At 43.3% G+C, this 17,732-nt stretch overlaps 1 protein-coding gene across 1 annotated transcript in view; it reads right to left on the reverse strand.

The window, feature by feature from the left end:
• Positions 1-17,732, reverse strand: part of HMMR (hyaluronan mediated motility receptor) — a gene marked incomplete in the record, with an annotated part of 1,493,987 nt that overhangs the window by 757,229 nt on the left and 719,026 nt on the right. The window contains 1 exon segment of the mRNA XM_044068985.1: positions 7,884-8,062. Coding sequence (XP_043924920.1) covers positions 7,884-8,062 — 179 coding nt within the window.

A 17,732-nucleotide genomic window follows, 5' to 3' on the forward strand; every position in this document is an offset into this window, starting at 1 on the left:
TATAGGATATGTATAGCAAGATACAAGCAGTTAAAATGTTTTCAGTCCCATTGTCTTGCTGTGGTGACCCCTAACAGGGAAAAAGCCGAAAGAAGTCTTTTACACAGGTTAGGCATATTTTTAATCAGAGGAAAAGTTGTGGATAACAATTAATCCAGCTGAAGGACTTTATCTGGGAAGGAGAGACTGCAAGACTCAAGTGGGATAAACTGATTTGTTCCAATAGAACAGAGTGGATTGGGATTACCAGACTTGAAGGGGTATTTTAGAGCTACACAGTTAAGGCACTATACATAGCACAAGCAGAAAACTATAATTCAAAGTGAAAAGAGATGATGATGAAACAGATGGGAAGCTCAAGAAACAAAAAATGGGATTATGGATGCAGACCTTTAAAGAGAGTATCATACAGAATATTACATCTTCAAAGTAGCAGAATGTATCCCAAGAACTAAGCCAACATGGGAATGGAGAAAGGAGATTCTACTGATATCGGATGACTGCAATTAGGAATATATGCCTAATGGAGAAAACCGGCAAAGGAACCAGGGTATTAGAAGCAAATAACTAGACAGATAAAGATATCAAAATGGGAAGACAAGTATTTATTTAGAATGCAGGTTAGAGATGGTCTTCGCTATCAAGTATTGAGAGAATATAGGCAAAGAGAAAAAAATGGGGGGGTCCTAAACAAAAGACCAGCACTGGTAGAGTTTTTAGTACAAACTAGAACAGAAGCTGCCATTAAAAAGGAATAATTAGTAGAGCATACAAAATTAGAAAGGCTCGGGAAGAGATTGGATAAGCAATTCATTAAGAAACAGGAGGATATATGTACATCTCACAAATATGCAACAAAATCTAGATGACTTAGGATTTTTGTTTGGAAATATTTACATAGATATTTTTACACCCCAAGTGGACTCCAGAGAATTTTTTTCTCAGACAGCACATGTTGGAGGTGTAACGGGAAAGATAGGTAACTGGGAATGCAGTGAGTTGGTAGACTAAGGATTCCCTGTGGGATGTACTGTCAGATGCTGGGTGGGCAGATTGGTGTGACTGAGATGATTTTTCTGAGTTACGGTACAGAATCTGAATTGCCTAGACATGGATAAGGTCTTGCTGTGTTTAATTACGGAGCCTGCCAAAAAAGCAATTACTAGAGAATGGAAATAATCTAAACCAACTATACTAGAAGTAGTGAATGTAGTAAGATAAAACGGGAAATGAGATCTTTAGAAAAGGCTAGGAGCAAACTAGAGAGGAAAAATGGGAATTGTGGGAACAATACATACAGGACAGAAATGAGGTTTAAAGAAGGCAGGACTTAAATGAACTATGTAATGTTTGACTCAAAATGATTGGGTAGATAAGCGATGCATAATATTTGCAACTGGGAGTGTCAGTATGGTTTGTGGCATAAAATGCTTGCAACTAGGATTGTGTAGGTGTTTGTTTTCATTTATATAAATGCATGACTGCCTATGTTCTAAGTGGTGGCTTAATAAAGAGGTTTGTTTAAAAAAAACTGCTATACTAAAAAAAAAAAAAAAAAAAAAAAAAAAAACACCAAACCAGCATGGAACATTTCACACAAGTAAGAGAACCAGAGGAATCTCCACAGAATGGGAATTCTGGTTATGGGCAAGGCATGAGACAGAAAATCTCTTCCATTTGGACACGATTTCCTGGTAATGGGTTTCCCGGCCTTCTGCAGAACCCGAAGTAGGTCCTCAGAGAAACAGTGCCTAAAAGGAATCAAAACCTTATCACCACTCTCAGTCTCAGTTGAAGAGTCGACAAGTAAAGATGGATGAAAAACCCATTGTCTTGTATGAGTTAGGTCCATCCTATGAGGTAACATGCAGTGACTGCCCTTGGCTAGGTGCAGAAAAGGGAATCAATGCTTGCCTAGGTCAAAAGGGAGTCACCAGCAAGATTCTTGGAGAGTCTTGCTCTATCCTGAGCAGGACCCTTGGTATGAGACTGAGGGAAGGAGTAGAGAAACATCACCTTCCAGGAAAAAAAGAAAGAGGGGTGCCCACCTTTCATAGGTTCATACTAGGCTATCTGCCCTGAAGCATTTATAAGCCTAGCCCCGAATGAGTTTGGCTTTCACCACCCTTCAATTTGAATTTACCGAACCCTTACTAAGGTTAGTTTACCATGCCTCTGTAGTAGTGACAATGAAGTAATCCCCGGGGTAAACCTACGATCCCCCATCCACTCATCAAGATTCTTCTTGAAGAGAGTCAGTGAGGGGCTCTGTCTAATGTAGACTGGGATTCTATTCCAGAGCAAGGGAAGCCTCTGGGTTATGAATCTGTCCCTCCAACATGTTCTGTTTATTTCTGTGCAGATGTTCAGATCCCTCGAGCGCATAGCTCTAAGGGATTTGGATTTTCTGAGGTGGAGCAAGTTCATTAATTCTGGGTTGGACATGGCTTTATATGTCAGGCATAGGTCGCCTCTAAGTAGGCGGTATGCAACTGAGTAGAGTTGGAGTTCTTTTAACAGGGCCGTGTATGGCATCCGAGTCCTTTGACTCTGAGATACTTTTGGGGTCTTTCTAGTTGCTGCAGGTGTCTGTTAAGATACATCCCAAAAGGGGCATTGTATTCTATTATGGGCCTAATTAGGGCCGCATAAAGGGGCACTATGACCTCCTTCGATCTAGATGTGAATCCTTTCATGATAAGGTGGGCTATGTAGAAAGTTTTTCTAACCACTTTGGCAATGTGGTTATCAAAGCAGAGATTACTATCAACTTGGGTCCGCAGATCCCTAATTACTTCCTCCGTGCTTAGTGGGTTTCCACCTATGCGATAATTTGTGGGTACTTTGTTTTTGCCAAAGGGTATGACTATACACTTTTTGGAGTTAAGATTTAGACCGTGGCTCTGGCACCAGTTGTTTGTCTCTGAGACCTTTTTGAAGGATGCTCGTGTCAGCTGGAAAGTCAATTATGGCTCCCAGTTTGCTGTCATGCCAGAGGACTTGGGATTCTGGTGCAGGAGAGAGGAAGACGTCTGTTCAGAGGGGAGGCAAAAAGATCTACTAGAGAAGATCATCACTGGTGGACAATGTCCAGAAATATCTGTGAAACATCCACTCGTGAACCTGTGTTATACACCTGCTCAGAGTCTGTCAATGTTCTTTTCTGAAGAAATATAAACAGCCCGAAGAGTCACCTGATATTGGGTAGATAGATTCCAAACCTGAAGATCTAGTCTGCACAGAAGGTAGGATCTTGTTCCCTCTAGATTGTTGATATACCACACAACTGTAGTATTTTCTGTGAAGACTGAGTCACCCGGGGAGAAGAGTATGAAAGGCCTGAAGAGTAAGGAGAGCTCTCATTTCCTTAACGTTGATATGGTTCTGACGTCTGATGAATGGGCCAAAGATCCTGAACCTTGAGAAGGACAAAATAATCCCCCTATCCCACATCTGAAGCATCCAAAAAAAGGTGCTGAGAGAGGAATGAGGGCCAAAAAGGAAGCCCTGGGTTCAGAGAGAGTGAGAGATGATTAATCCACAAATGAAGCTCTGTTTTGAGGCATGGAAGAGCTAGGACTACAAACTCTAAAGGATGATAGCGATGAAGCCACACTGACTTGAGGAACCACTGTAGCTTCCTCATATGGGAGTGTGGCTAGAGGGAGCATAGGAATGGTGGAAGCCATGAACCCCAGAGCCCTTAGAAACTCCCTGGCCACAACAGAGACCCAATGAAGAAGGGACTGAAAAAAAGGCAATTAGAGCAAGAGCCTTGGGTGATGGCAGGGAAGCCAGCATATGAATGGTCTACAGCCTGCAACTGAGGAAAACCTTGATCCTGAAAAGGAGCCAGGAAGGATTTCTGAAGTTAATCATAAACCCTAGGTTTTGCAACAGGCAAACAGCATAGCGAAGGTACTGAAGTAAAGTTTCTGGTGAGGAAGTCTGAATGAACAAGTTGTCCAGGCAAGGAAAGATTTACATCCCTCTCATCCTGCAAAAGGCAATCATAGGAGCAAGGTATTTGGTGAAAACCCATGGGGACAGAGAGGACAAAGGGCAAAGCAAAGAACTGAAAATGCAGGGTAGAAAAAAAAAATCAAATATTTCCTGAAATGGGGATGCATCAGGATGTGAAGGTAATCGTCCTTGACATCCAGAGAGACCAGGAAAGCCTGAAGGAGGAGGAAACAAGCATGAAGAGACAGCATCTGAAAGGAAGGGATTCTCAGAAAGGTGCCGATCTGATAAAGGTCCAGAACGGGCCTTCAGGTGCCTTCTTTCCTGGGAAATACTCAGGAATACCCCCTTCCCTTTCTGAGGAGCGGAAACTGCTTGAATGGTGCCTTGAGACAATTGCCCCTGAAGTACATCCGGAAAGAAAGGCAGCTGCTCCTGAGGTGGCTGGGGAACACCCAGAAAGGGAGGAAGGAATTTCCACACCATGAAGTATCCCTAACAGATTATGGGCAGAACCCAAGAATCCTGAGTGATCCTTAACCAGCTGGGAAGAGACAGGGAAAAAATGGAGACAAAGGAACCCGACTTAGAATAGAGGGAAGCAGATGGACAGAACCTGGCTTGAAAAAGGAGGCTTCTGAGTAGAAGTCTGAGTACACTTAGGAAGAGCCAGTCTAGAACCCTTTTTACCTTTGGAAGGAGGGCAAGACCGTCTGCACACAAAGGCAGGCTTAGAGGGATAATTTACCTGGAACTTTGGAATAGCAGACCAATGTTTCAATTCCTGCAAGGCCTTACCTTTATACTGAAGAGACCTAAAGGTAAACAGCCGCAGAACCAAATAGGTTCTTATCAAGAGCATCATCCAACAATGTAGCCTTATCAGGCAAAGGCTGGAGATGAAGCCAGGAGTAATGTCTCAAAACAGAACCAAAAGCAACAGCCCTACAGGAGGCATTAGCTGCATCATAACTACATTTAATAGAGTGGTGAGCTACTTGAGAATTAGAACCCAATAAAGAAAGGGTCGAGGCCTTCCCTTCAGAATCATGGACCTCAAAGATAGCTTGGGAAACCTGAGAAAGAAGGGCTAAAACATACCTAGCCGTATGGGTCTGGTAATTAATAACCCAAAAGGCCTAACTGGCAACAGTATATACCTTCTTGCCTAACCATTCCATAGCTCTACTGCCCTTATCTGAAGGAAGTAGTTTAGATGGCAAAAGTTTTGATAGTTTGTCAGAACAGACAGACACTACAGCAGGATCAGCGGAAGGACATTTATACATGAACTTACAATCAAGGCACCTTGTAAAATCTGATTTCTTAGGGGCTGGAAGTTGAGAAAACAGGGCCACAGAGGCTGCTAAAGAAGCATATAGAAGGGCAGCAAAGACTGACGGTACAGCAAACAGCTTAGGATACTCCATCTGGGGGAGCTCAAAATATCTCTTGAATGCCAGAAACTTAATAGTCCCATTTAAAATATTCCTTCATAAAAGATATACTTCCAAGGGAGAGTTTGGGCTAATAGTCTTCCTCCTCACAGCCATAATCCAAGTGAGAATGGATCCGAAAGGAATATACCAAAGACTCCTCCGCAGAATTCAATTCCTCTTCAGAGAAGTCCCGTCTCTGGGCCTCTTGAGTGGATGACCAAGGGGGAGCAGGAAAAGAAACTCCATGGGGGGCTTTAAAGCCATCAGTGCATTAAATAACCCATAGGTACAATCCTGCCATTCCTGCAGGGGATCTTTAGGAGCAGGGGGAAACGTGCTTGTTTTTTTGCTTTAACTTTTGAAGGATGCCCGCCTTAAAAACCCTACATGGTTCAGAACCTTGCCTATACTCAAACATAGCGGTAATCTCCTCCCGAAAAATCATCTGCAGTATTACCCCAGACCCTCTGAAATAATGAGCCAAGGTTCCCCCTCAACATCCAGAGCAGACTTTTACAGATCATTCAAGGACGTGTGAGAGGTTGGATCCATGCCAGCCTTCGATAGGGCCGTGGCAGAGTAATCCAACATAACCAGGCAATTCTCTAGGCTTTCACCAGCCTTGAGAGAGATGTCCAGAGGAGGCACGACAACAGCCAAATTAGACTCAATTTTCTTGGCCTTTTGCTTTGCAGTCAGCTGACCTTCAGGACAGGATGATTGTGTCACAGCTCTCTATCCCAACAACTTAACACACATTCTCCAGGTAAATGGACAATGAGAAGCCAGGACTATATATGGTCTCATGGACAAATGCTTGGCAGACAGAAAAATGCATATGGTTGCGAGAAGCACACAAAAAGAAGAGACACTGTCTGCGATGATCCTTACAGGGAATTTGCCTCCTACACTGACATTTTCCCTTGCTGGATGGCATGGAAACCCACAAAACAGAAATATAGGAAATCCAAACAGGGCATTTGCATGAAACAGGGCTTGGTAAACAGCACAGGAGTGTTCAGACAGATTATCAAGGATGGCATTTGGACTGGCGGCAAAATTATTCTAAAGCATGTATGTCTGTATGTCACCTTTATCCCAGACACCTTAAGCAGTGAGCATACATGTGACTTATGACAGCTATAAAAACCTTAAGGCTTTGGTATACTGGCTGAATGTTGGGCAACCCTCGACAGGGAATCCCTTCTGTCGAGAATGCTGTAAGTGATATGGAATGACATTCTATTTCCTAGGCATCCACTGTAAATGGGCAGTCAGGAACAATTAGTTGAGAAATGTTTAAGCCACACCTGAACAATCCTGCATCCTTCACTGAAATCTTGAGTTGTTAAAGCTTGTCACCACTTTTTAGATTTGTGCAGACTGCATTCAGCACAGAGTTCAAACTCAGGCAACTTGGACAAAAAGCTCAACACCCCACTTGATCTTGATATTACATGACCTTGAAATTTGTATATTTCAGAAAATGGGATGCACAAGACTATGTGCCTCCCAATAAAAACTGGGATGAGATGTTTTGTTTGCAGTACAGTGTCTAGGCATTTAAGTTTTAGGTTGTTTTACTTACACCATTCAGAGTTCCAATTAAACAAGACTTGCTTCATTATACTCACTTAAGTATTTCCCACTTGTATTACCCAATCAAAGTGCAATTCAGGCCGTAACACATTTAATGAAACGTTGCCCAAACATTCTAGCCACATACCTGAATGTGGTGGAATATTTGGTCACTCTTCTACACGTAGAAATGCAGCACCCCAAGTATGAAACAGCTTAGAGAAATTCCAATTGCAGCCATCCGGTACAAGGACACTGCTTTGTAGAGGTGAGCCTAAAGAAACACGCTTTTGGTCCAGAGTCCAAGTGTTTCTTTCTGCTTGTTTGCCTCATACTCCACATTGCTAGACTGAACCAACAGAACATTACACACCGAATGATCTTAACACACCTGTGCCAATTCTGTCAAGCAGGGAGTATGGCCTAAAAGCTGTTCCTGACAAGTTTCATAACTGATCTGACGGTGCAGCTGTTTAAGATGCATATCCTTGGTCTAAAGAATTTCTTTAAGCTTATAAACCTATTACTTTTCATAAACTGCGGATAAGAGGAGTTCGCAGCAAGCATTGACAGTGGAACACAGGGACAGCTACAGACTTGGGGGTTGTGGTGACATTTATGTAGGTGCTACGTTTCAGGTGACATGCAGCAACAGAAAATCACAGTCTAAACCCAGCTCATCCTCTAAAAACATCTTGAAAAATAAAATCCTATTTATAAAAAGCATTAAATGCCAATTGCCAAAATTCTAGTTTGCCACAGCTTCAGTCACTATCATATACACGATAAACTGCAATGCAACAGTATTTCATTACACATTAAAATATACAGAGAAAAAACATAACCATTTAAAATGACATCTACAGTAATGCTCGTCTAGTAGCAGTTTAACAGTGAAAGTACCTTTCTCCTGTTGAACAGATTGGTAGTTTTCTTCTAGCAGCCGGATTTCATTTGAAAGTTTCTCTTCTTTCTCTTTTAGTATGTGCTTTAGGTTTGTAAGCTCCTCTTTTGTCTGTCTTGCAAGCTCGTCAGAATGCATAAAGTCTTGCTTGTGCTTCTCAACTTGTTCAGAAAGTTGGCTGCAGAAAAAACATTGGCGGTTTAGACCTTTTCAAGTTTTAGCAACTACGTCATCACTGATAATTAACCTACTAAAGTAGGTGTAAACATCAATTAGAAGTGGTGAGGTTAGACACTTTTTGGATACCACTGGAACAAAAATGTCTACACATTCAACATTTATGAAAACTACATAGCTACTCAAATCACTTCATCTTCAACATGGTGTTCTACAGTGGGTAAATGTTTAAGATTGCTCTTTCTGTATTCCCAACATGTCAGAAGTTCAATCTTTCCTCCCTCCCATGCTACAGGGCATATTTATCTCCAACAAAATGCGATTCACTTCTCTGAATGATTGGTTTAACCACTACACCCCGAGCAAGCACAGCATGCTGCACAGAAAAAGTACAGTTGTGTACACTTACCATAAATGTGGATGTTCGAGTGTATTCACTGTTGCAGTCATTACATTTCGGTTACCTGCCTGCAGGTAGCCCTCAGCCGGCCTGAATATCAAAGTCTTGGATTCCTGCATCGGATGCTATCTCTTCTTCCATGACGTCAGGTCGTCAGGGGTATAAAACATGCAGCCGATGACATTACTTCCGTTTTTCTTGCCCCAGATGTCAGGTGCCCCCATAATGGAAAGCAATTATAGGTTAGGATACACCACCAACAAAAAGCAAATACACCAGAAAGCTGAAATACACTAAACAAGATGAAAAGTAGAGCCAAGAGAAGTCAGGGGGGCTGGAGAGAAGGTAACCAGGACTGCAACAGTGAATACACTCAAACATCTACATTTATGGTAAGTGTACAGAACTGTACTATGTTCTTCATGTTTCACTGTTGCAGTCATTGCATTTAGGTTGATTCCCAAAGCTAAGGAAGGGAGGAGGAGGAAGTTAGAGAGCATTAGGACCAGCTATTAAGCCCTGCAAAAATGCAGTGGCAAAATCAGCTCTGGATATAGAAAAAATAGGCATGTGATAATGCTTGGTGAAGGGTATTGTACAGAGCTCCAGGTAGCAGCTTCTAGGATGTCCCTGGTAAGGACTCCTCTAAGAAAGGCTGCAGAGATAAGTGCAGCCCTGGTGGAATGTGATCTTACTCCCTGTGTGGTAGGTTTTCCATGGTGCTTATAGCAGAAATGAATGCAATGGGCTTTCCACTTAGAAATGGTTTGCTTTGAAATGGCCTTCCCCTCTGCCCCTGCAGCAAAGCCAACTAGCAGCTGTTCAGATTTTCTGAGAGGCTTAGTCCTGTCCAAATAAAATCTAAGTTGCCTGTGCATGTCCAAAGAGTGCAGTATTCATAGGTTGGTACTAGGCTATCAGCCCTAGGGCCTATACAAGCCTAGCCATAACAATTCCCTGGCTATTTCTTCCCAAACTATTTACTTCCCTGGACCCCTGTCTAGCAGGGCGACCGACGTGATCCCCGGGGTGAATTTCCTTTCTCCCATCCAATCGTCAAGGTTCCTTTTGAAGAGGACCAAAGAGGCACTCTGCTTGACATGTATGGACAATCTGTTCCAGAGTCTGGGGAGTCTCTGGGTCAGGAACCTATCCCTCCAGCATGTTTTGTTGACTGTGATGACGAGGTTTAGATCCCTGGAGCGTGTGGCTCAGAGGGATTGGGATTTCTTTAAGTGTCGCATGCCCAACAGCTCTGGGTTTGACATGGCCTTGTATGTTAAGCAAAGATCACCTCTGAGTAGACGATATATGACAGAGTATGCTGGAGTTTTTTTAAGGCAGTCAGCGTAGGGCATCTGCTTTAGGCCTGTGATTCTTTTAAGTGAGGTATTTCTGTGGCCTTTCCAGTTGTTGCAGATGTCTTGAGAGGTACATACCAAACGGGGCGTTGTATTCTATAATGGGTCTAATGAGGGATGAGTAGTGGGACAATGACCTCCTTTTTCTGGATGAAAAGCCCTTAGTGATGAGGTGTGCCACATAGGATTTCCTGACTGTTGTGGCGATGTGGTTATCAAAGGGGAGGCCACTGTCCACCTGTGTACCTAAGTCTCTTATCACACTTTCAGTGTTTAGTGTACTGCCACCTATATGGTAATTCATTGATACATGCTTTTTCCCCAAAGGGGATAACTATACATTTCTTTGCAGTGAGCTTGAGCCCATGGCTCTGGCACCAAGCATCTGTTTCTGTAAGGCCCTTTCGTTTTGTTGATTTGTGAAAAAAGTAGGCAAATGAATGGACTGATTAAGGGCCACACTACACACTACCGTGGGCATAAAAGGAAGGATTGGTCCTGAGGGACACCCTGTCTGCAAGGAAGATGATGAATGGCTCCACTGCCATGAGGGCCTGTAATTCAGACACTCTTCTTGCTGAAGTGATGGCTAGAAGGAAGGTTGTTTTCCAAGAAAGGAATTTCAACTCTGCAGTTGCAGCTGGCTCAAAAGGAGGTAGAGTGAGATTCTCCAATACAAAGTTAAGGTCCCAGGCTGGAGTAGGGGCTCTCCTGGGTGGTCTTAAATTTTTGGCCCCTCTGAGGAATTGCTTTAGCAGGGGAAGAGAGAAGGGTGGTTCAGTATTATAATGAGCTGAAATGGCAAAGGCATGAATTTCAATTGACGAGAAGGAAAGGCCCTTGTGCAGCATCTGTTAAATATTGAAGAATATGCAGTAAGCTGGGCATCGTTGTGCCCATCCCCTGAGTCTGGCTCCAGGAACAGTATCTTTTCCACTTTCCAGCATAGGATTTTCTAGTACTAGGCCTCCTTGCCTCCAGGATAACATCTAGCACCTATTTACTGAGGGATGTTATTGGAGAGATCAAGAAATTAGCCAGGCTGCAAGGTTCAGGGATTGAAGTTGAGGGTGCAGAATCTGGCCCTCCTGCTGGGACAGCAGGGAAGGGGCCTGAGGTAGGTGCCATGGTTCCAGCAGTGACATTGCGCAAGAGGGGGTACCACTGTTGGCGTGGCCTGTCTGGTGTAATCAGTATTACCCTTGGTTTGTCCTGTTTGATCTTTATCAGACCTTTTGAGAGGAAAGGCAGAGGGGGGAAAGGCATAACCTGAGAGGCTTTCCCCAGGTGAAGGACAGGGCATCCACTTTCCAAGCTTGACTGTGGGAAGTTCTTGTGCAGAATTTGTCCAATTGGTAGCTGAGGGGAGGTAAACAGGTCTATCTCTGGATTCTCCCATTTGTTTCTCAAAAGGTTGAATATCTTTGCTTTCAGTTTCCACTTGTGTTGGTCCATGAGATTTCTGCTTCAGTCATCTGCCAGTGAATTTAGCTTGCCTGGCAGGAATTGAGCTTGTAAGTGCACTTGGTAGCTCAAGGCTGTGTTCCACAGAGCCATGGCTAGTCTGCAGAGAGGGTACAAGTGGGTTCCCCCCTGCTTATGTACCACATAAAAGTGGTGTTGTCGGTCTTTACCAATAATTGTCCGGGAAGAATGTGGTCCTTGAAGGCTGTCAGGGAATTCCGTACAGCTAACATTTCTTTTTGATTGATATGCAGGTGCATCAGACTCTGGTTCCATTTGCCCTGAATGCACTGTCCTGCCAAGTGAGCCCCCCCATACATAGTCTGATGCATCTGTTAGGGTTTGGGTGGCAGGGGGTAGAGTAAATGGGAGCCCCTTGTTGTGGTAGTAGGCCTCTACCTACCAAAGAAACTCTGTCTTTATGCAAGGAATGATAGGAATCCATTCCAGGTCCTGGGAATGTTGACACCATAGGCTTTTTAGATAGCATTGTAGTTTCCTCATATTCAGTCTTTCATATGGAATTAGTAGAATGCAAGAAGCCATGAACCCCAAGGCTTGCAGGAGTTTCCTTGCAGAAAGCTGGGTCTTTGTGGCCAGTAGTTTGAAGTAGGCTGTCAAACTTGTTTCTCTGGCATGAGGTAAGCCATCTGGAAAGTTGTGTTCAAGCTTGCTCCCAGGAATACAATTTGTTAGCAGGGTACTAGATGAGATTTCTTTTCGTTTATGGTGTTACTCCAATGAGGTTAGAAGTTTCTTTACAAATGCCAGATGTTTTAGTAGCATGTCCTGGCTTTCTGCCAGAACAAGACAATCATCCACTTATGGGTATATTTGAATAATTTTCCAGCAAAATGCAATGACTGGAGCTAGACACTAATACCCTGGGCGCAGCAGATAAGCCAAAGGGAAGTGCAGAGAACTGATAGTGCATGGAGCCTGCTCTGAAGCGTAGGTATTTCCTGCAAGATTCCCTTATTAGAATGTGCAGGTAAGCGTCCTTTAAGTCTAAGGTTGCCAACCAGGCATCTTTGCCTAGCATAGGAAGCAGCTGTTGAAGTGTTAGCACTTTGAATTTTGGGATTACCAAAAAGGTGTTTAGAAAAGAGAGGACCAGGACAGGACGCCAGGAGCTGTCTTTTCTGGGTACCAGGAAAAGTCTTGAGTAAAAACTTTGTCCCCTTTCATCTGCTGGGACAGGCTGAATAGCCCTGATAGTTAAAAGAGGGAGAACCTGCTGTTAAGCCTCTGCCCACTGATTTGGGGGTAGGTCTGGCCAACCGTTTGGGGTTAGTAAGGTGCGGAAGTGGAATCTGTATCCTAGGAAAACTATTTAAAACCCATTTGTCCTGGGTAATGAGTTCAGTTTTTTTGCAAGCAGGGCGATCTTTCCCCCTAAGGGAGCAGGCAGTTGAGCAGGGTTTGGAAGGTTTAAGGTTAAGTCATTGTGACATTTTTCCATAGGGGGGGGTGTCTTACTATTTCCAGCTTTGGAAGTGGAAGCCCCCCCCCCACTGCTTAGACCTGCGAGTACCTCGAGTCTGTAAGCCTAGGTGGTCTGTTGTTCCTGGGTTTGGACTGAGAAGGCCTGGAAGAGACAGGAAAGGACCAATTCTTAGAAGGCCAATGCCTGCTAAAGCTAGGAGGCTGTACTTGCAGGAAATCTGTAACAGTTTGCAAGATTTAGCTTTTTCCTCCATCTTTTTAAGGAGTTCTTCTGCTTTGTTGCCAAACAGGCATTCTTGGTTTAGGGGAGCATCCAGTAATTTAGCTTTAACATGACCTGGCAAATTTTGCTCCTTAAGCCAAGCATGCCTTCTAAGTACAGACCCAGTGACAGCAGCCCTGCAAGATGCTTTTAAAGAGTCAAAACCACATTGCAGGTTATGTTTACCAACTTGTTCAGCAAAATGCATTAAATCCTGTAATTCATTTTCAGCACAGTCTGGAATCAACATCATTTTCTGTTTATGTAGTCCCATAATATGCTGCTGATATGAAACTGGCAGTTTAAGGCCCTAATGGCCAAAGTAGCAGAAGTGTATACCTTCTTACCCAATCTGTTCAAGGCCCTGGAATCTCTATCAGAAGGGGTAGGGTTTTTGGCAGTAGTAGCCTTAATGCCTTTAGGTCCTTGGGAAATGGTCTCTGTGTCCGCAGTAGGATTCTTGAAGAGGAACTTGTGAGTCAGGTACTCTAATATCCGTCAGGCTTCCTGGGAGCTGGAGGTAAAGTGTCTGGGGCCAGGCTAGAATCTAAGAAGGCATCATCTACAATGTCCAGGACAGGAGGAATAGCTAAAGGCCTGTGTTGACAGAGGAGTAAGAATTCCCTAAGCCTCTTTTTGGAGTCAGAGTAATCCTGGTTTTCCCAACGGATATGCTCCATAAGAATGTGCAAGGTTTCACCAAAAGAAAAATCTTCTGGAGGGGATGCAGACTGAATGGAATCCTCTGCATCGGAATCCTCACAGGTAGAGAAGGGCAAATCCCGGTAATCAGAAGAAACAAATTTCAGACTCCTGATCAGAAGAATCTGAAGGAAAATCAGTTCTAGGTCTCCTAGAGGGTGAAGGCTGGCTTCTGCTAATTAAAGTAATAAGGTCTTCAGCCATTATTTGTTTTGTAGGCATATGGGCCTGACCATGCAGTTTGGACGTCTGATTTCTAGGCGTGGGTCGAGTTTTAGGCCTTGAAGAAGAAGATGGCATCAGTTTGAAATGCAAGTCAGTAGGCCTGAATACACCCTTAAAAGCCGGTGCCTGCACAGCGGCTCTGGACCCATCCAAGGCAGAGACATATACAGGTTCCATAATCGAAGAAGCATATCGCAGCATACCAGACTCTGAATGGATCTCAGTAGAGGCCTGCGAATCTGAAGTAGCCGGTAACAGGGGCTGCGAAAGCACCTCACTGAGTACCAGCAAACTGGCGACTAGCTTAATGGAAACGTCGTCGGCAGCTTTGGACCTATGCGATCTGTCTATTTTTTTTCAGAATGTCGGTAGTCAGATGGTTTACAGAAGCCATTTCTGGATAGTTGAACAGAGTACTAAAATAATTTACTGCAAAAAGAAACAGACGACAAATAGTCCAGGAGTTGAATAAGGAACAAAACAGACAGTGAGGGACGTTGTGGTCTTGGGCCTAGGCAAGGAATGTAGTACGAATGAAAATCTTTAGGAGGTATTTGCTTTCCACAGGTAATACAATTGTTAACTTTTACTGACATCGGTTAAGAGCAAGAAAAAGGATCCCCAACGGGGCTTTTTTGAAGACTTCGGTTCTGAAACTCGAAAATGAAAATTTCAGGAATCTGCCAACCAGCACTTGCTAACTGCTTCTGCTTCGGGCGCCGCACGGCAAGAAAGACTGATGTAATGGCATCGGTTACATGTTTTATACCCCTGACGTCGTGGAAGAGACTACATCCGACGCAGGAATCCAAGACTTTGATATTCAGGCCGGCTAAGGGCTACCTGCAGGCAGATAACCCAAATGTAATGACTGCAACAGTTAATCACGAACAACATCTGCAAACAAGCAATATAAAATTACTTTCCTAACTTGCAGGCAAATCCCACCTAAGCTGAAGGAGAGGATAACCAGACAATACAAAAGTAAACCAGATGATCCAGCGAGTACATAACCACTAGAAGACTCCAAGAATTGACATCCACCAGTTGCTGGTGGAGCTATAAATATAATCCAATAGTTAAAACTCAAATACCTGCCATGTAGACATTTTTGAAGAAAGCACAAAAATCATCAAAACCCCTGTTTAAGGCTCTGAAGCACAAAGACTAAAGGTACAGCACCTGAATAAGAACACCCTTCTCCAAGGAGCATGCTTCACAGCCTCAAACCAATCAACTGCTACTGCATTAGATGATTAAAGATCCTTTTGTGATGAGACTAGATGGACTTACTGCACAATCAACAACTGGAATACTTTCCAAGAAGCTCCTGCACTCAGATATACACCCAATGATAATGCATGCAGTAATGACATGAGGTAACTACATCAGCTTGCTCATATAACAGAGCCTGCTCGTTCAAACCTTTACCACTAGTAAAATGATAATTTATAATAAACAAAAAAAAAAAAGATATAGTAAATACAAGAAAACTCAACAGCAAATTCCAGTAGGGAAAAACGACAGTGAGATAAAGAGGTTTTAGCAGCAGACATGAATAATCAACTAATGTTGTAATGACCCTAACCTATTTGACATCAAACTTAAAATCAGAGGTTCTACAAAGACCAGCATTAGGGACCTAAAGCTAAACCAATGACTCTCTAGAGGGAGAGAAGTTCCTTGCATAACAGACTCGCACTATAGAAAGTTACCAGTACAGGTCAAACAAAACTGCTTTGCCTACGTTTAAGGCTGGTCTTGATTACTGATGTAAATTTGTCTGCTCATCCAGTCATGTCATGTACAGCACTTCTTGATTTGAGAGGCAAGCACTATTAAGTGCATGAGAACAGTATAAATATTTAAGCATTTAAAGCTGTATATGGCTAGGCATCTCATGGTCCTCATGATTACTTGCCTAGTGCTGTTCCTATACTTTTATATCAAAGAGTATCCTCCAATTTGTCCAACAGTTGGGTTGAAACAAGCAGTAAAGCACCTGTCCCCAAGGCAGGACTGAAAACAATCCACAGATAACCAAAAGAGGTGCCATGTGAAACACCTAAACAGAATGAAAAACACAATAGCCAGAAGACTGATGAGGTATGTAGCATTAGGCCCAAAGGGTAACAGTATCCAGGAAAGCATGAAAGCTCTAAAAACAGCTAGTCCCCAAGATATGTGTAACACCTCACTGATGGTGCAAGAAAATATTTCCAGAGATGTAGAAAACATTTACCCAAGAAAACAAGCTTTATAGCAGAATTCCATCATTTCTTCCAACTACCAGTCAGCAGAAGGAAAAGGGATCTTGTCCTGTAGTAGCAGACTAGATCAGAGATGAGAAAGCCAACCAGCTATAATGGGGAAGGAAAGGTGGATGACAGAAAAAAGTAGTGGAGCCCTCAGCAAAGGAAGTACCAAAGGATAAATTCACACACTGGGCCAAGAGCATTATAAATCAAGGCAAATCTGTTGGGTTGCAACTTTGCCCCCCACCATGGAACAAACATTGGAAAAAAGACAGCAGCAGTCCCAGGTGGAGCAGCTGCTAGGTAGCAAGCCAGACCACAGCCTCCCCTTTGTCAGGAACGGATACTGCTTTGTCAGAAGTGGATTCTTAGAACCTTGATCACTTACTATTCTGGCAAGATGGGAGAAAATATGCCTCAACTCCTGCACTGTGGAGGGATGACAGCAGCAGTCGTCCAGAACCTTTGCGATGCCTGCAAGGACCACATGTATGCTTCTTTTCATGTAGAAAATCTCAGGTGGAGTCCAAACAGAAGTCTTCCAAAGTAGCTCCCAGACTCTACCATAGGAACCAGCAAAAAGGGCCTTATAGTAACCAGGCACCTTAAGCACGTCAGAACCCACTCTGGAAAATCAAACTGGAGATGCCTCTGGACAGACCCCAGGGGAAATTCCATAAGTCAAAGGAAAGGAAATGTTTATCCACTCAGCCTTTCAAGATGTTCAGATAGGAAACGCTGCATCCCTCGCTGAAAGGTAGGGGTGAACTAGGCCAAGGATTAAGAATCTCCAAGAACAAACAGCAACAGAGCCACATTTGACTGTAGTAAATGCTTCACAACCTTGGAACACAGATTCCATAATTCTAGTACTGGATTTCTCAAGATTTTTGTTAACTCCTCAGCTGTGTCCTTAAACTGAGACAAATGCCTCCAGTATGGATGCTCATACGTTTGGCAATTAGGAGCTCTAAAAACTAGGACTGCAGTCCAAGATATTACATTGTCATTAGCTAAGAGAGCTCCTGATGGAAGACCTAATAAATCCAGTGTTTGCATACTCATCCAACACAGTCAGTTTTTTTTTTTTTTTTTTTAAGATATTTGCAGGAATCCAAAATCTTGTAAAAAGCCAGGTGGTTTCCTGGAGGAAGGATGAGCATCAGAATCCAAAGGTGCACTACTAACTGCATCCAAGGTTCTCATAACTTGATGCATGTCTAAAGGGTTTGGCCTGGACACACCCAGGTGAACCCTGTCACTCATCTGGTCAATAGAGAACTTTATCATTTAAAACTATCCTTTGTAAAACAGAAAGCTAACTCATCTAGTAGGAAGGCACAGGGCAAGATGGTCTTAGTATATGAATTGTTTATAGGTTATTAGGCTAACAGCCCTAGAGCTCTTACAAGCCTAGCCATGTTAATACAGAGATGCCTCAATTGCCCTTGGTTAGATGGATGTAATTTGCAGAGCAAGTCTGAAACACAGACTTCCCCAGTCCACATGAGGGACATGGGTGCCACCACTGGGGTGAATTTGCGGTCTCCCATCCG

The sequence above is a fragment of the Protopterus annectens genome, chromosome 4.part0 (genome assembly GCF_019279795.1).
Source record: "Protopterus annectens isolate FY-2018-M chromosome 4.part0, PAN1.0, whole genome shotgun sequence".
NCBI classification, from domain to species: domain Eukaryota; kingdom Metazoa; phylum Chordata; order Ceratodontiformes; family Protopteridae; genus Protopterus; species Protopterus annectens.